The sequence below is a fragment of the Nannospalax galili genome, unplaced genomic scaffold (assembly GCF_000622305.1).
Source record: "Nannospalax galili isolate Female #2095 unplaced genomic scaffold, S.galili_v1.0 scaffold842, whole genome shotgun sequence".
Classification (NCBI taxonomy): domain Eukaryota; kingdom Metazoa; phylum Chordata; class Mammalia; order Rodentia; family Spalacidae; genus Nannospalax; species Nannospalax galili.
Window position 1 is genome coordinate 1297111 of NW_008349291.1, and position 17859 is coordinate 1314969.

The 17859-nt window shown below is 54.1% G+C and overlaps 3 protein-coding genes across 5 annotated transcripts in view; 2 read left to right on the forward strand and 1 right to left on the reverse strand.

Annotated features, from left to right (window-relative positions):
• Fam71e2 (family with sequence similarity 71 member E2) overlaps window positions 1–2430 on the forward strand; it is a 10645-nt gene extending 8215 nt beyond the window's left edge. The window contains 1 exon segment of the mRNA XM_029570203.1: window positions 2403–2430. Coding sequence (XP_029426063.1) covers window positions 2403–2430 — 28 coding nt within the window.
• A 374-nt stretch (window positions 2431–2804) lies between these two features.
• LOC103744812 lies at window positions 2805–4878 on the forward strand. 2 transcript variants are annotated; one of them, XM_029570180.1, is made up of 4 exons: window positions 2805–3080; window positions 3180–3339; window positions 4524–4624; window positions 4718–4878. In XM_029570180.1, the coding sequence occupies exons 1-4, from the start codon at window positions 2832–2834 to the stop codon at window positions 4769–4771; spliced, it is 564 nt and encodes a 187-aa protein (XP_029426040.1). In that variant the 5' UTR covers window positions 2805–2831; the 3' UTR covers window positions 4772–4878. The 2 variants fall into 2 exon arrangements, with proteins under 2 accessions (XP_029426040.1, XP_008844883.2); XM_008846661.3 differs by having other exon boundaries at window positions 2822–3080; window positions 3180–3309.
• A 2086-nt stretch (window positions 4879–6964) lies between these two features.
• On the reverse strand, window positions 6965–14157 carry Kmt5c (lysine methyltransferase 5C). 2 transcript variants are annotated; one of them, XM_008846662.3, is made up of 9 exons: window positions 14047–14157; window positions 12202–12422; window positions 11885–12050; window positions 11450–11559; window positions 11069–11232; window positions 10928–10947; window positions 8592–8728; window positions 8261–8445; window positions 6965–8121 (listed from the first exon to the last, which is right to left on the reverse strand). In XM_008846662.3, exons 2-9 carry the CDS (start codon window positions 12309–12311, stop codon window positions 7610–7612), a joined length of 1404 nt encoding a protein of 467 aa, XP_008844884.1. In that variant the 5' UTR covers window positions 12312–12422; window positions 14047–14157; the 3' UTR covers window positions 6965–7609. The 2 variants fall into 2 exon arrangements, with proteins under 2 accessions (XP_008844884.1, XP_029426038.1); XM_029570178.1 differs by lacking the exon at window positions 14047–14157 and adding an exon at window positions 12614–12633.
• Window positions 14158–17859: the final 3702 nt, after the last annotated feature.

The following is a 17859-nucleotide window of genomic DNA, read 5'->3' on the forward strand; positions in this document are numbered from 1 at the left end:
CACCACAGAAATCACTGAAGTCACTGAGTAATTGTGGATTTCCCTTTCTTAGCCAGCAGCAAGTCTCCTAAAAATACTTTTATGAACCACCATGCCCGGCCTCCTCTCCTTTCTTTTAAAAAATATTTTATTTTTATTTTTATTTTTGTATATGAATGTATCACTTGCATGTGTGTAAACACTCTTGTGTCGTGCAATGCCTGTGGAGGTCAGAAGAGGGCGTCAGATCCCTTGGAACTGGAGTTAAGGATGGTTGTTAGCTGCCATGTGGGTGCTAGGAATTGTACCTGGATCCTCTGCAAGAGCAGCCAGTGGTCTTAACTGCTGAGCCATCTCTCTAGCCCTCTCCTTTCTTTTTTTGAGACAGTCTCTCACTGAACCTACAGCTCATGATTTTGGGCTACACTTGTTTTGGGCGAGAATGGCCAGCCAGTGAGTCCTGGGGGTCCACCTGACTCTGGCTTACCTGTGCTGGGGTTATAGATTGTAACCCACACCTGACTTTTATGTGGGTCCTAGGCATCCAAACTCAGGTCCTCATGCTTGCACAGCAGACACTCTGCCATCTCCCCACTCCCACTTGCTCATTTTTATTCAGTCTAGAACCCCAGCCCATGGGATGGTGTGACCCACATTCATAGTGGGTTTTCCCACCTCAATGAACCCAATCTAGAAACACCTCACAGATATACCTAGAAGTTTGTCTCCTAGGTGATTCTAGATCCTTTCAAGTTAACCACCACAGATGTTGAGGATGGCTGAGAGGCTTAAGGTTCCAGAGCCCTGAAGGTTGCAAAGGTCAGAGGTCACAGGCAGAGGTAGACGAAGACAGTGAATGAAGGCTTCAGGGAAGAGCTTGAAAACTGGGTTTTGATTGATTGGTTCTGAGCTGACTGGGGCAGAAGTGTGGTGGGTGATTGGATGTGTGAACCTGGAATTCGGGGGAAGTGATTTGGAGGAGTTATCGGCCTGTGGAAACTGTGAGGACAGAGGTGGTCACCTGCAAGTGGATATGAAAGGGAGACCAAGCGAATGGGGCATGGAGCTCACTTGATAGCGTGATAGCATGCAGGCAGGAGGCCCTGGATTCAGTCCCTAGCACCAAATAAAATTGGTTATGGCAGTACACATCTCTATTCCCAGCACTTGGGAAGTAGAGTCAGGAGGATTGGGAGCTCAAGGCCGTCCTTGGCTACATATTGTAATCAAGGCTAGCCTGGGCTACAATTGACTTTATCCAAAAATAAATAAAGACTTGAGAGACAGCTCAGTGGGCAAAGGCAATTGACACTGAGTCCAAAACTCTGAGTTCCATCCTAGGGATACACACGGTAGAAGGAGAGAACCAACTTCTACAAGGTGTCCTCTGACCTCCACGTGTGTGCCTGTGGCACATGCCCCACCCCCATCATGCACACACACACACACACACACACACACACACACACACACAAATTTAAAGCAATTTTTAAAATAAATGTAAAAGACCAGGCATTGTAGTACATGCCTTTAATCCCAGATCTTGGGAGGCAGAGGCAGGCAGATCTATATGTGTTTGAGGCCTACATGGTCTACACAACAAGTTCCAGGCCAGGTAATGCTACAATACTGAAAAATCTGTCTCAAAAAACAAAACACAACTAAATTAATTAAAAAGTTATCATGCCAAGGGCTGGAGAGATGGCTCAGTGGTTGAGCACTGACTACTTTTGCAAAGGACCTGGGTTCAGTTCCCAGCACAAGCATGGCACCTGACAACTGTCCATAACTCCAGTTCCAGGGGATCGGTTACCCTCTTCTGGCCTCCACAGGCTTTGTACGACATGGTGCACTTACATACTTGCAGGCCAAATGCTCATACACATAAAATAAAAATAATAAATATTTTCTTAAAAAAGTATCATGCCAGCCAGGCATGGTGGTACACACCTGTAGTCCCAGCACTTGGGAGGCAGAGGCAGGTGGATCTCTGTGATTTCAAGGCCAGCCTGGTCTACCCCCAGGACAGCTGGGGGTACAGGGAGACCCTGCTTCAAAAGGACAAAAAAAAAATCTTTAATTTATATAAACCATTGGCTTATATATTGAAAAAAACAGGAACTACCAGGCATGAGGCTCTTATATTTCTATGAAATGTCTAGAAATCATGGAGACAGAAAATAGATTTTCAAGGGCTGGAGATGGTGTGAAAGAAAATGACTTTTAATGGGTTAGTGGTGTATTTGGGGGATGACAACGTGATAGAACTGGAAAGGAGTGGTAAGTGTACTGTCGTTTTAAGGTGTGAATAACAGTGGCAAAAGTTTTGTGATGTGTATTTTACCACTCTATATTGGTATAGCCTTGAATACCTGTCTCCCTGCCAGACCCCTAACACTTTCCCTGGTTTTCTCTGCCCGCAGAGAATTGCATCCCAAGGATTCAAAATAGCAGACTGCAGAAGACTCGACTGTTGGCAAACTGTCAAGAAGCTTAGGGGGGCCAGGTACCCTTAAGACTCTAAAGACCCGGCCCTGGAGTGGGTCTCAGGAACCAGGAATCATCCTCCTCCTTTTCCTCCTTTCCTCACAGGTCCCCCAGGGTGCTGTGCACCCCGACTGTAAAAAACAGAGTGCTGAAGACACCGGGTGTGGGGGGATGCTCTCTCTCTGGTAGACACCAGAGCTTAGACATACGTTTATGTATTGGAGAGGGTGGTGGCGGGGCAGGAAAAGTCTGGGAGAAATTCAACTTCGTAGACACTAAAAACCTGAGACTGAGACTCTGTCAAAGTCCTGCCTCGGTGCCCTTGTGTGCGCGCGTGTGCGTGCATATACGTCCAGTGAGTGTGCATGTGCGCACACATGTGCGTGCGGTCACCCAGAGGGGCAACTTGCAAGGCAGGGAGAAGGAAGGGGTCTCCACTGACCTCGCCCCGTGCTCCAGATGGCTCTGATTGGCTAGGACTCAGGAATCCCAGCCAATCCAGCCTGAGGGTCCTATTTTTCTTGAGCTCGGTGGGACCAGCCCCTACACTGGAGCGAATCCGCCAGGTGGACCCAACTACCCTGGTGATCCAGCTGGGTGTCTACAGCGGTCTGGTGAGGCCAGGGAGGATGGGACTCAGGGTGGGTTCTGGAGCTGGGGGAGGTCGGAGCTAGCTGCTCCCCTTCGGCCCCACGGAGCCCCTCTTTCCGCAGGACCTACCACCTCTCTGGATGTTGGATGTTGAAGCCCAGAAGCCCCCTCCGGGCAAATGGACCACACCGCACTTCGACCCGCGCTTCCCCAATCAGAACCAGACCCGTAACTGCTACCAGAACTTCCTGGGTGAGACTCGGTGGGCCAGATGGGAGCAGTGTGAGTGTCGCGGGGAGGCCGGAACCGGAACACCCGCGGAGACCGTTGGAATGGGAGGCAGGCCGCAGCCTGGGGGGGCGGGGCCTGGAGAGGGGAGAGGCGCGAGGTCTGGATGGGATTGAACCTGCAGGGGCTGGTTGAAACAGACAGGGCCAGGAGGACCCGGCCTTGCAAGGACTGGGCAGCGCCAGAGCGAGGGGCGGGGGGACAGGAATGAAGGTAGGGGACCAGGAGTGAGGGTAAGGGGCCAGGAGTGAGGGTAAGGGACCAGGAGTGAGGGTAAGGGACCAGAAGTGAGGGGCGGGACCAGGAGTGAAGGGCGGGACCAGGAGTGAGGGTAAGAGACCAGGAGTGAGGGTAAGGGACCAGGAGTGAGGGTAAGGTACCAGAAGTGAGGGGCGGGACCAGGAGTGAAGGGCGGGACCAGGAGTGAGGGTAAGAGACCAGGAGTGAGGGTAAGGGACCAGGAGTGAGGGATGGGTCAGGAATGAACCAAGCCTGGAATGAAGGAAGGCATCAAGAGTGAGGGTAAGGGACAAGGAGTGAGGGTAAGGGACCAGGAGTGAGGGCCAGGAGTGAGGGTAAGGGACCAGGAGTGAGGGTAAGGGACCAGGTGTGAGGGTAAGGGGCCAGGAGTGAGGGTAAAGGACTAGGAGTGAGGGGCGGGACCAGGAGTGAGGGGCGGGACCAGGAGTGAGGGTAAGGGACCATGAGTGAGGGATGGGTCAGGAATGAACCAAGCCTGGAATGAAGGAAGGCATCTGATCGGGAAGGGGTGGGACAGAATAAAGGAGCGGCGGGGTGAAATACTGAGAGCAAAGGAGAGGCGGGGTCTCCTGAGTAAAGGGCATCTCCTGGAGTGAGGGTGCGGAGTCAGGTATGAAGGGAGGCACCTCACCTGGAGGGGGCTGGAATTGAATCCTGGAGGGACAAGGTGAAGTAGACTGAGCCAGAGCAGGCGGGGCTTCCCCAGTCGGTGGGGCTCAGTCTAGAAGGGAGTTTGGCTGGAGAAACTAGGACGCGGTGGGGTCTGGGGTCGGGGAGCCCGGTTGGTTAGAAAAAGGTGAGACCGTCCTGGAAGAGTAGGACCAGCTAGGTGGGGGCGTGGCTAGAGAGGAGGGGCGTGGCCTGTCCTGGACTGGGTGGGGCTTTGCCTCCTGACCCTATTCGGAGGCCTTCCGCAGACTACCACCGTTGTATGAAGTCCACGAACCGCCGCGGGAAGAACACACAGCCCTGCGAGTACTATTTCCGCGTGTTCCACTCACTGTGTCCCATCAGCTGGGTGAGAGGGCGGAGCGGGGCTGGCAGAGCGGGTGGAGGCCACAGGCCCCCGGCTGAGCCGAGCCAGCCATCGCCTTGGACCCTGCCTCCCCAGGTGCAACGCTGGACCGAGCAGATCAAGCAAGGGACGTTCGCCGGCAAAATCTGACTCCCTTTGGAGGCATCAGCCCCCAGTGACCGTTAGCCTTCTGCCAAGACTCAGCCTTGGTTTCCAACCTCCAACCCCAGTCTCTAAGCCACAAATAAACTTATAGTGCTGCTAATGTTTCTTCTTCCTGGGCTTTTTTGGACAGGGTCTCATGTAGCCCAGACTGGCCTCGATCTCACTATGTAGTCAATCCTGGCCTTGAATTCCTGATCTTCCTGCTCCATCTCCCAAAATCTGGGATGGCAAGCATCTGCCACCATGCTGGTGTTTCTCCAGCTGTAAACCAAGATGGCTCAGAGTCCCGTTATCAGAAGCAGGGCGGCAGAGTGAGTGAACTCAGACTGGCTGGTCCCACCCTTGATGACCAGCCTACCATCTACCCCCACAGGTTGCTCACCACCTACCAAGGGCATGCCCCAGATGGTCTGGGATGACTTCACCTAGAGACCTTGGCCTCAGGGCTGTCTGACCACAACCTGAGAGGGAGAGGCAGGGTGGAGGCACAGGGTGTGGGCTTGGCTACAGCAAGGGGCTAGACTCTCACCATCCCCAGGGGTGGCACTGATGATAGAAGAGTAGCTGACCAGTGTGCACTGTCACATTGAAAGTGGTCAAAAGCTGCCTGAGGACTTAGTGATGTCACTCAGGTAGTGTCCAGAGCACAGGACCATCAACTGGGCAGCAACCCTTTGTCCTGCCCAGAGCCCAGGGTCTGGACGCCATGTTCTTCAATGTCCAGTCTTGCTGCAGCCTCTCCTTTTGGGCCCCATCACTTAGCAGTCCATAGATAGCCTCCCTTATCCCTTGACTGCTCCTCACGCTAATTCCTTGTTCCAACCCTTTTAAACAAAAGGCCAAGCCGGCCTCAATCCTCTCTCCTCCACTTTCTGAGGTTTCTAAGTGTGTTGCCACCAAACTGGGCCTTACTTCAGGATGTTTTTCTTTATGAGTGTTCTGCCTGCATGTATGTAAATGCAATGCCTGTGGAGGCCAGAAGGCATCAGATTCCCCTGGAACTGGAGTTACTGACTTGTGAGCTGCCATGTGGGTGCTGGGACCCAAACCCCAGTCCTCTGCAAGAGCAGCCATTGTTCTTAACCGCTGAGCCATCTCTCCAGTCCCAACTCCATGGTATTCTTAAACTACTGGTCACCCCTTGCCCATACCTAAAGGTGAGGGGCCAAACTTTGCTTGCAATCTGTATACTGCTCTCCCCAGGCCCCTCATCTAGTGTTACCTATATGCACGTGGATGGCCTCCAAGACCTTCAGTGCCAGCCTGTCTCTTGGGAGCCTCACCGGGTGGGCTCATTCTCTTCTCCACTCCTAACACCTGCAGCCCGGCTCTCTAGGCCTCTTTCCTCTCCTCCCTCCTCCACTGCGTCTCTTCTTTCCTCTCTGTAGTCCCCACCTCCCTCAGAACCTGCTCCTTGCTTGGGCTACTGACAGGCTGTGCTTCCTGGGCAGGAGTCAGAACTGGCTCTACTGCCCTTTGAGCTTTGTTCTATAGACCAAGACCCCACCTCATGTCAACACTGGCTCTCTCCACAGGGTACTATGTCTCCTGGAGGCATCTGATCATCCTGTACCCTTTTTCTAGGGGGAGAGAGTCTGGGATGGGGCACTGCAGCACCATCACCTGGAGAATAAGCACCCAGTTCCCACAGCGGTTCTTTTTCCTTTTGTGGTACTGAGGAGTAAACTTAGGATATGCCAGGTCAGCACTCTACCACTGAACTAAGTCCCCAAACTTTTTACTCTCAGGATACACTAGGGAGTTCAAGGCCAACCTGGGTTACAAGACCCTACCCCACATATACCAAGGCTGGGCTTCTGGCCTCCACCCATGAGATGTAGGGTCATCTGGTTGAGAAGTGAAAGGACCTAAGTCCCTACATGGCCTCAGGCAAGTCATTTCATTTTGTTTCTTGGGTATCCACTGCCGCCTCTGGAAAACCTGAGAATACTTTCCCATGAGAGAAAGTACGTGGTTATTTCCTATGAGCACCGTTTTTGTGGTGACAGGGCTTTATCTCAGTACAGCAGTCCCCAGAACCCACTCCCCCTCACCCTTCTTAAGGCCTGTCCCCCTACCCCACCTGAGGCGGTGCCACCTCATCTGCCCAGTAAGGTTGAAGTCTCACCTTCCTGGCTGCCAGCTCCTAAAACATAAACCAGAAACTTCCTAGAACACTGCTTGTAAGAAGGTTTTAATAAAAAGTTCAAGTGCTTCCAATCCCCCCACATACCCCGTGTTCTGGTGTGGGGAGGAGAGGGAGCCTTCCCCACACCCAGTAGCACCAGGGATAGCACCATGAGAAAGACGGGTTGCACCCGGCCTCCCTGAGACCCATGGGGCAGGGCCAAGGATGTGCTCCAGAGCACTACCCAATCCATCTGACTGCCCCTGCCTCCAACAGCTGCAGAGCTGAGAGCAAACCCACTCCCCATGGTGGGGCAGCCCTGGGACGGCACCCCCAAATCAGTTTCATCTGATACCTGGGCTTCTGGGGAGTCGCCATGGGGTGGCCCCCACCCCCTTATGGCTTTGCTCCCTGGGGAGGAAAGGGCTGAGAAGGGGATGGCTCTGGCTGTCCTGAGGTGAGGGCAGGGATGGAGAAGGGGACAACAAATGGCCAGGGCTCCCTGCTGGGGTGGGGTTGGCTCAGGGGTCAGCAGTGACTGAGGGTCAGGGATCAGATCCCTTGGGATGTCCTAAGTAACCCCCCTTCCAGGATCAGACCTGGGCTGGAGTCAAAGGTCAACTCCTTCCTCCCTTCCTGGAGGGAGCTTAGGAGAGATTCTACACTCCAGTCTGGGCCTTGCAGCCCGCAGCCTATCATGGCTCATCACTGTTGATGTCCAAGTCAATAGAGCCATGACTGACCACCAGCCGCAGGCGCTTATGTGGGGAGAAAGGGGCGAAGGCAAGGGCCTGCTTAGGAATGGGGACAGGGGTGGGGACAGGGCCTGGGGTCCCAGCAGGAGCAGGGGCAGCTGGTAGGGCTGGGGCCAGGCGTTTAAGGTCCACACGCACCACGTAAGGCAGCCCATAGCGCCGGGCCCAGTGCCAGTCTTGTTGTGGAGTCCAGCGGGTTTTGGGGAGCAGGCCCAGGGCCACCACAGCCTCAGCCTGTAGGCAGCAGTGGGAACCACAGCCTCCCCATTGGTGTAGGGAGACAGAGGCAGCACGGAGGACGGGGGCTGCTGAAGGCCTGTGGAGCCGTGGGCGTCGGCGCTTCCGGGGGCGTACTCTGGGCTGGGGCTGAGGCACAGGCAGCCACTGGAGCCAGAGGGGCAAGTAGTCCAGGTGGGGGCTGGCAGGGGGCAGGCGTAGGGGCTGGCAGGCGGCTGTGAAAACAAAGCACAGGCCAGTCAGCAGGACCCCAGCAGCTCCTCCTCTGGAAAAGGGGGAAATTCTGTACCAGGCTCTTCAGAAAGGTGACCCAAAGACTAGAGAATAGGGTGGTTGCCAGCAGCCTGGGCTCACCACAGAAGGGGTCTCGGCGCAGTGGGGACAGGTGAGAACAGGCTCTCAGGCCCAGCAGGTTCTGCTGGCAGCTGTCCCCAACACGCTGTAGTCGCCGCTTTGTCTCCCGGAGCTCATACTTGTCCGAGGGCTGTGGCAGCAGCTCCAGCTGCCTGGGCTGAAGTCGGAAGGCTCCTTCGCCTTTCCTGGAGTCGGGTGGGGGGACAAGGACAAGGGAGATGCTGAATGATGTGCTCTGGGGTGGCTCCTGAAGGTGCATCTCAGCCAGGGGACCCTGACCTCCCGTGGCAGGCTGGCTGTGCCGCACTCCGCTGCCCACGCTTGTGCCCACCTCTCGCAGGTGTAGCATTCACAGTGCTCATTCTTCTCACCGAAGAAGCCCTCGCCATAGAAGCACGTCACCTCATCCCCTGGCTCAATGTCCCGGAGCACCTTTACGCAGGCGTTGTTTCCATCTGAGGGTACAAACTGAGGCCACGCCCACTCAGCTCCCGGGTCTGGGGCACGGGGCAGGGACTGTCCAACTCCTCAGCCTGGCAAGGCACCCTGGCTCTGTAATGGGCTGGGCCACAGCTGAGCACCCTCCCCTCACACCACCATTTGCTGGCAGCAGTCAGGCCCTGAGCCTGTCCCCTACACGCAGTCCCTGAATAGTTTGCCTTCTGGCTGGTGTCCACCCCTCTGCATGGCGATGAGCTAACCTGACCTCCCAGCAGAACTCCATGCCAGCAGAGACCACGCCCTCTTGTGCTCCTCCTCTGGCTTGTGGCCAGTGCCAAGCTGCACCCCTCAAACCTACTATCTCCAGCACAGCCCCTCAGAGACACTTGCTCCCCGCCACCCTGCTGATGACGGCCTTCTCTCAAGGCTTGTGTCTACTCAGCAGACCAATCCCCCTCTGGCCTTGCCTTTGGGATCACTCACCCCAAGGCTACCCTACTGACTCCCCACTCTTGTCTTCCTCCCACACCTACATCTGCCTCTGCCCTCCCTACCTGGGAGGGAGTACGGTCACCAACCATCTGGTCACTCAAACTTGACACCCAAAGTGTCCCAGGAGGCCTTCCTACCTGATGGTCCCCAGGTCAAGGGGTCAGCACCTCCCAAGTGTGTCACATGCATGCCTGCCCTCCTCTCAGCGTGCTCCTCTACCTTGAGTTGGCCCCTCACCATCTCAAGGCCAGTTACCTGCCAACCTCCTCATGGCTACCTACCCTCCAGAGTCTCTTCTTATCCCACTAAGCCTCCAAGCAGGCATACTCAAAGGAGCTTCCACAACTCAGCTCACTTGCCTGGCTATCACCATCCTTAGACACAGGATACCTCATCAGAGCCCCCAGTCCTCAGACAAGAGAATGTCCTGCCTGCTCATACTCTTGATTTCCTTCAAGGCTTAGGAAAACCTTACTCCTTCAAAGCCTGCCGGTTCCAGATCACTAAGCTCACTAAGCGAGCTGGCCACTGTCTGTATACTAACTGCCCTTTGCTTTCTGTCCCACCCAGCATCTGGATACAGGGCAAGGGGCCTGGTGAGGGCTGTGCGTCATTCATCCTGAGAGCCTCTGACACATGGAACAAACCCGTGTAGTCTCAGATGTCCACCACCTGACCCCAGCAACCGTCTTAGGGGGTGTCTGACAGGAGAAACCTGAGGCCAAGCAGTACAGCCAGGACTCCTCCCTGTTCTCATTTGGGAGGATGAGGTGGCCTAGAACTCCCTTGTAGACCAGGCTGGCCTCCACTTTGCAGTAATCCTTCTGCCTCTGTCTCTGCCTCCAAAACACTGGTATTATAGGTCTGAGCCAGGATGCCTAGCTAAAACTCTGCTTTTGTTTTTGCTGGACCTGAGAAGTGAACACATGCTGGGCAAGAGCTCTACCACTGAGCTATATCCCTCACCTCTTTAAAACTTGAGATATGGGGGGTTGGAGAGATGGCTCAGTGGTTAAGAGCACTGCCTTCTCTTGCAGAGGTTCAATTCCCAGCATCCACATGGTGGCTAACAAACGTTTGTAACTCCAGTTATGGGACTCCAACGCCTTCTTCTGACCTCCATTGCCAGATATGGGTGCACTTACACTACACTCATACACATAAAATATTTTGGTTTTTTTTTTTTTTTTTTAATTTGAGATACGGTTTCACTAAGTCTGCCCAAACTAGTCTGGAACTTACAATTCTCTTGCTTCAGTCTCTCAAGAAGTGGAGACGACAGGACTGCACCACCATGGCCCGCCAGACTTCCCAAACACATTATAACAAGCCCCTGCCAGTTGCTTCCTCCTCATTGTGCCCCTACACTGAGAGCTTCCTACTGGACCCTTGACCTCCTGGGGTTCTCTCTGCCCTCCCCCCTGCTTCTGCCATCAAAGCTCCCTGGGTAAGATCAGCCACCTGCTAATCTGTCTCCTATCACACACCAGGACCCACTGAGAAAGCAACTCCAGTGCTGACATGACTGTGCCAACACACCCAAGTCCTTCCTCTTCCTCTGTTGTTTTTAGGGACACCTCTTCTCATGCAGCTGGCTCCTGGTACTGCCACCAACCACAAGGGGCTGCTAAGGACCAATAACCTTTCTGTCAAGTGGGATAGACAAAAAAATCTTTCCCTGTGCTGGGACCCCTCACTTCCCACATGCCTTCTCCCAGGGTCAGCAGGCCTTACCTTACAGTTGGGTTTGCAGTCTGCAGCCAGTCAGGTGGACGAGAGAGAGAAGAGGCCAGTGAGCAAGTGAGAGGGTAGCCCCGTGTCCCTGCCTCGCATACCCCCTGCCCCCCAGCAACTTCTCTCTGGCCCTGCCCTCACCATGGTTGATGAAAGCAGCTGGGCCAAGCCACAGCTGGGCACTCCTTTTGCGGGTGGAGTACATGATGCTGAAATCGTTCTCCCCGGCCCTGAGCAGCCCCTCATCCGCCTCGCGAAGCTCGGCGATGCAGCCCACCAGCAGCTCCACCTTCTCGTTCTTCTTCCTGCCAAGTGGCCCAGGCTATAGGGCTCTGATCACTGCTGCCCAGTCCTTGCTGGAGATAAAGGCCTCTAGCGCAGGAGTACCCAGTGAACTGGAGCTCCACCGGGCAGGGCCAGATTCTTCCATTCTCTCTCCGTTCTCACTACCCCGCCCCCATGCCCTCTGGGTTCCACCTCATCCACAGGGACTGGGTCTCCTCTCCTAGCAGCCCCCCTTACCAAGCACGAGTAGACACGATCTTGGCCCCATTGGTCTCCATGGAATAGCGGGTGCAGGGCAGGATAGCGAAACCACTTTCGGGCAGGAAGGCTCGGAGGTAGCGAAAAATCTGAGTGAAGGAACAAGGAGTTGAATATGCCAGACACGAAGGACCCTCCCCCTGGGGCAAGGCACCCTGTTCTTGGGGCAAGATCTACTCTGTCGCTGATTGCGTGGTCTGGAACCTTTCAGGGTCTCCTGTCCTCATCTGTCAAAGGAAGAGGGTTGGACTTACCTCAGAGCCCCCCACCACCCCATATTCTTCTAGGATGCTGAGCCTTGCAGGGCACTCCTAGGGACAAGGCTCTCCAGGACCCTGGGGGGCTGGGCTGAGGGTTCTACAGAGTCTGCAGGTCAAGTGGGGAGGGCACAGCACAGGGCAAGGGCTCCCTCACGTGGGTCTTGAGGGCAGCCTCCTGCCGAGGGTCCCGGTTCTGGAAATAGTGGGTCATCCAGCCTCCCAGCGTCAGGGCCCGGTATGCAGCCTCCAGGTCCCGTTGCCTTAAGAAGGCTTCCAGTGCTGAGCGAAGGTGGTGTTGTCGTCGCAGGGGGGGCACAGGGCTGTTAAGAGGGCATGCCTGAGTTCTAGGGCCTTCCCTGCCCTGCCCCCAACCTGAAGCCATGTGGAGGCCATGCCGAGAATTACAAAAGAACAAGAGAAAGGGTCTGAGACCCAGGTCTGCTCTCACCGCCCCCCCCCAGGCCCCCTCACCTGACGTTCATCTTATGGGTGCGGAAGCCGAGGTAGGGGTCAAGGACAAGGCTGGTAGCCAGGTCATCATTTTCGCACAGTTCTCGGGCTGTCACTCTTTCAGGCCCCATGGTGCTTGGAAGATCATGCTGCCTCTAGCACAGAGTAGGGACATGGGTTGGATGTATACTCTGCCATTCAGAAGCTGTGTGAGATGCCCGAAGACCCCACGGTCTACTCATCTGTAAAAGAGCACAGGAAAAGGCAATCCTGACGTCACAGTGGCTGTCTTCAAGGATGACATGCAACAGGTACTTTTGTTGGTACGGAAACCCCACAGGAAACTAGTTCTCTAAAGCACTAAGCACCTTCCTCCCCTCATTCTGCAACACAGATACATGTACCTCAGTCTCACTCACACACACACACACACCTCTCCCCAGGGTATGTACTTGTTCATGGACGCTGGCAAACAGAGACCATCCTGCCAAGCACACGGTGAAGAGAAGCCCGCCTGCACCCAAGGGAAGGGAGATTAATTGGCAGTCTGGGATAACCCTAAAGGCTTAGTGCTGCAGGAGGGAGTTGGGAGAGCTGGGCCTCATCAGGGAGATAGAAAAAATTCAGTATTTCTTAGCTTCTACCCTGCCTTTGCCATTCCTCGCAGGGCTGAGACTGTCTTCACCACCTCCCTCCAAGGCCACCCTCCCCTGTGGAGTGGTCAAAAGGCTCTGGGTGTAGCCCAGGCAGCCTGGAGGGGGGTGAGGGGAGGAAGGATTCCAGCAAAGGGGAGAACATCAAGAGGACAAAATGGGGGTGGGCAGATTATATGGAGAGATAGGGCAGGTCAAAAGGAAAGGAAATGAGATTTTAAAAAAAACAACCGAATTCAACACTGAGGAATAGGTTACCCTGTACCCATACTATGGTGTGTCTGGCCCATGTGCACACTGGGAGAAGGCTAGATAGAAATCAGTAAGGGGAGGAGAGTGGCAGAGCCACCTAGGAGAGAGATCTGGAAAAGATGGGAACTCTGGGTCAAATGAAGAGGGTGCTAGGAAAACCCTGGAAGCTGAGGAGGACCGTGGGGGATGGGGAGGATAATTAAATAAAAACGCAAGGAACGGGGGGAGGGGGGCCGCTTGGTGTGAAGGGAGGGAAGGGCTACAAAGGGCTGGATGTCAGGAAGGGCTGGGGGACGGAAGGGGTGCCTGCCGGTGCAAGGGAGGAGCCCACAAAATCCAGGGGTCTAGCCTGGGGGTCCAGGGATGGTGACTGGGGGGGGGGCGGTTGAGCTTGGGATCGCAGGACCTGGCAATGAAAGCAGAGAAAGGCCTGGGGAGAAGGGCCTTGGGATCCCGAGCAGGGTTTGGGGAGAAAAGTCCTGGGAAACCTGGAGGGGTGAGAGCCTAACAGACCTTAGGAGGTCCGAAGCAAAGAATACTCTGGGGAAGGTTCTAGAAGGGGGCTGGGGGAGGCCGTGAGAGTCAGGAGAGTGAGCCAGGGGTCAAGAGGTGCCCCGAGAGTACCAAGGCGAAGCCTGGGGTTTCAGGAAGAGATGTTAGGGCCAGGCCTAGGTAGTGCAGGGAGAGGACCAGGCAGTGAGAGGCGGATCCGAGGGGACCTGGGGTGCAAAGAAAGACGCGGGAGTGAAAGCGGGGTCTGGAAGGGCTGCGGGGAGTGCAGGGAAGCGCCGGGAAGGGAGCCCCGGCGCGACTAGCGCGAGCCCGCGCGCCGGGAGACTTGGGCGGCCAGGAGTGAGGACGGGCCCGGGGACAGCCGGGGCGGGGGGCGACCCGGAGGCCAGGCGGCACGGGGCGGGGGCCGAGAGGGTGCTCAGAGGTCGGGCCCCGCGCCGCCCCTCACCCGCTTCTCCTCCTCCTCCTCCTCCTCCTCCTCCTCAGGCGCCCGCGCTGCTGCCGCCACCACCTCCCACCGCCTCCTCCAGCTCTCATCAGACTCAGTCGCCGCGCCTCCCCTAGGCTCCGCGGCCTGCCGCTCCACCCCGCCCCGCCACGGCCGACGCAGAGTCCTATTGGTCCATCCCCCTGTCAGTCTTCCGTTTGCTCTGGCCCTTGCTTCGCTCCTATTGGTTAGCTGGCGTGCCTCTCCTTTCTGCACCCTCCCCTTCCCGCGGCCTTCAGCGCCCGGACAAAACCCCACCACGCCCGTGCAGCCCATAAACCAAACCAACTGCAGCTAGTGGCCTGTAGCGCTGTCCTTCAGGCGTTGCCATAGAGACACATCCCGCCCCTCCCCTCTCCTAGCGGCGCTGCCTGAAGCCAACGAACCCCTCATTGGCTAAAAGCGCCATCGCTCGGAACGCAACTCAGTTTGAGACAGGTTATACAGTTCCAAGTGGAAAGAGGGCGGGCTCTGCTGGATCCAGCGTTCATATATGATTGGCTGGCCGTAGGACGCCCCGAGTTCCCATTGGCTAAGGCCTCTTGTCTGTCATCATAGAGTGGCGCCCTTTATTCTCGTTCAGCGGCTGGAGGGCGAAATCCCTAGCGAGTCGGGGAGGGAATGGGGGAAGGAGGGGCGTGGGGGGTGGGAAGGGGACCACGCGCGTCTCCACTACCCACCCCGTGCGGTTGCCAAAGCAACAAAACTTTATTGACAGCCCGGCTTGGCATGAAGGCTTTCTTTTATCTCTCTCTCCCAAGCCACTGTCCCTTCCTCTCCCAACGATTCCTTTTGTTTTGGAGATATCACCCACGAGCACTCTGAGGTTTTCTTGTCTTATAAACAGGTCGGAAAGGGGGGACACAGAAGCAGGGACTTTGGGGAAAAGCCCCGACTCCTGGGGCGCTCCCAGGGGGAACCCCCCGTAATTAGGATTACCCCCTCTTCAATCCTAGAGGCAAATGTAATTAGCAGTTCATTACGTCCAAACAAATAAGCTCTACGATCGGAGCAGGCGGTCTTTGTTTTTGTTTCCTACGAGTTATTCGATGGGTTAGAACAATGCACACTGGCACAGACTGTTGTTATATATCGAATGAACAACCAATAGAAATAAGGCTGCGAGCAGTGAGCCTGCTCAGCGGGTAAAAGCGCCTGCCGCCAGCCATGAGGACCAGGGCTCGATCCCCAGAGTCCACATGGTGGAAGGCGAGAACTCTGACCTCCACATGCATCCAGAGGCATGGGCGCTCTCTCTCTCTCTCTCTCTCTCTCTCTCTCACACACACACACACACACACACACACACACACTAAATTTTAAAGAGAAAGACTGAAGTTTTTGCACTGCTCTAGGACCTCAGGGAAAGCTACTTGTGTCTCTTTAAAAAATACTCAGCCGGATGTAGTGGCATAAGCCTTTAATCCCAGCACTTGGGAGGCAGAGGCAGGTATATCTCTGTGAGTTCAAGGCCAGCCTGGTCTACATAGTGAGTTCTAGGACAGCTGGGGCTACAGGGAGACCCTGTCTCAAAAAAGACCAAAAAGAGACTTACTTAATTTTATGTGTCTGAGTGTTTTGCCTGTATGTATGTAAGCGCACTGTGCAATTCCCATAGAGGCCATCTGTAAAACAAACATCACATACTGGTTCAATTTGAAGTTTTTAAGGCTGTGTTTATCACCTTTAATCCTTGCTGAATGCTAAGACACCTCTCTAAACCCAAGTACCTCTCCAGATAAAGGTAACTACACCTTCTTTGGGCGCCACCGGGTTGACCAAACCTGGTGCTGGCAGGCCAGACTTAGGTCTGGGTCTAAGCTGAAGCAACTCCTTAGCATGGTGACCCCCCTGCTGTAACTCCTTTGGTCATCTGCCTAGGAGAAATAGGCAGCCAGATTCAGAAGGTACTGTACACCTGTAAGGTGAGCATTTGGGAGGTGGAGGCAGACAGATCAAGACTTCAAAGTCATCATTGGCTACATAATGAAATAGAGGCCAGCCTGAGTTAAAGGAAGCCCTGACTCAAAATAATAATAATAATAATAATAATAATAATAATTAATAATAATAAAATACCCCACAAAACCCTCAAAAATTAAAATTAAAAAAGAAGGGGCTGAAGAGATAGCTTGGGTTAAAACTGGCTGCTTTTACAGAGGACCTGGGTTCAGTTCCCAGCACTCAATGGCAGCTAACAACCATCCTTAACTCCAGTTCCAGGGGACTAGATGTCCTCTATTGCACAACATTCATAAACCTAAAATAAAAATTTTAAAAGACACTTAAAAAAGATTGTCAACTAGCTCCAGAGGAGAGAAGCAAAGAAAAGTAACCAAAGAGCATGCAGAACTCTAAAAATATGTGACTTTTAAACAGCCCTCATACCTGGGATCAACACCCTGGAGAAACTGTCACATGGATCAAAGAGATAAGAATGCTTGCTACAGTAACTGAAAACCTGAAGTGCCCCAACATCAACACATGAAAAATGGGCAAATGGGCCACAGTACATTCCCACAGAGTCACACCGCTAGACAGTGGGAAAAGATGAATTAACAGCAATTAACCACCTAGAAAATCCCATAGCATAAGCTGTCCAAAATCTATGCAGTCCAATGCCACAAAGGTTTATTTATTTATTTACTTAACCCAGCACTTGGGAGGCAGAGGCAGTTGGATCTCTGTGAGTTCGAGGCCAGCCTGGTCTACATAGTGAGTTCCAGGACAGCTGGGCCTACAGGGAGACCCTGTCTCAAAAAAAAGACAAAAAAAAATGTTTTTTATTATTTTTGTTTTATGTGTATGTGTGCATTGCCTGCATGTATGTGAGTGCACCTGTGTCGTGCAATGCAATGCCCACAGAGGATGGAAGAGGCTGTCAGATCCCCTGGAACTGGAGTTATGGAGAGTTGTTAGCTGCCATGTGGGTGCTGGGATCCGAACCTGGGTCTTTGGCAAGAGGAGTCAGTGTTCTTAACCCCTGAGCCATCTCTTCAGCCCCCACTTTGACAGTTTTAAAACACAGAATAAGCATTGCTGAGCCTGGGGAGATGGTTCAGTGGGTAAAGCTCTTGCAGCAAAGTGTGAGGACTAGAGTTTGGATTCTGAGCATCTACATTAGTGCTGGGCAGGTGTGGTGTGTGAGCCCAGCCCTTGGGAGGAGCCCTGGAAGAAGCTGGTTAACTAGAGTAGGCAAATCCACAGGCTCTTGGTTCAAGAGAGAGACTGGCTTAGTAAATAAGATGGAGAAGACTGGTGGGATGCTTCTGCAGGTAAAGGCGTTGGTCCCAGTCATCTAATGTTTAACAAATGGTGTCACAGACATACATTGGAGAAAAGACAATCTCTTCACCAAATGGTGTTGGGGATACTGAATTTCCACATGTAAAAGAATGAAATTAGGGGCTGGAGAGATGGCTAAGCAATTAAGAGCACTGGCTGCTCTTGCAGAGGACCCAGGTTCAATTCCAAGCACCCAAATGATGACCAACAACTGTCCATAACTCCAGTTCCAGGAGATCCAATGCCCTCTTCTGGCTTCCATGGGCATTGCATGAGACTGCTACACCTACCTACATGCAGGCAATACATTCATACACATAAAAATAATAAACAAGCTGGGCGTGGTGGTGCACACCTGTAGTCCCAGCACTTGGGAGGCAGAGGCAGGCGGATCTCTGTGAGTTCAAGGCCTGCCTGGTCTACATGGTGAGTTCCAGGCCAGCTGGGGCTGCAGGGGGACCCTGTCTCAAAAAGACCAAAATAATAATA

What these genes read in the sequence shown, in the direction of transcription:
- Kmt5c (XM_008846662.3), bottom strand. Translation starts at nt 12,311, where the DNA reads ATGGGGCCTGAAAGAGTGACAGCCCGAGAACTGTGCGAAAATGATGAC. An exon ending in ACCCATAAGATGAACGTCAG is followed by an intron (nt 12,051 to 12,201) that starts GTGAGGGGGCCT and finishes CCCTCTTAACAG; the next exon opens with CCCTGTGCCCCCCCTGCGAC. An exon ending in GAATGCTACACCTGCGAGAG is followed by an intron (nt 8,446 to 8,591) that starts GTGGGCACAAGC and finishes ACCCGACTCCAG; the next exon opens with GAAAGGCGAAGGAGCCTTCC.
- LOC103744812 (XM_029570180.1), top strand. Translation starts at nt 2,832, where the DNA reads ATGTGCGCACACATGTGCGTGCGGTCACCCAGAGGGGCAACTTGCAAG. An exon ending in TGGGTGTCTACAGCGGTCTG is followed by an intron (nt 3,081 to 3,179) that starts GTGAGGCCAGGG and finishes CTCTTTCCGCAG; the next exon opens with GACCTACCACCTCTCTGGAT. An exon ending in GTGGGCCAGATGGGAGCAGT is followed by an intron (nt 3,340 to 4,523) that starts GTGAGTGTCGCG and finishes GGCCTTCCGCAG; the next exon opens with ACTACCACCGTTGTATGAAG.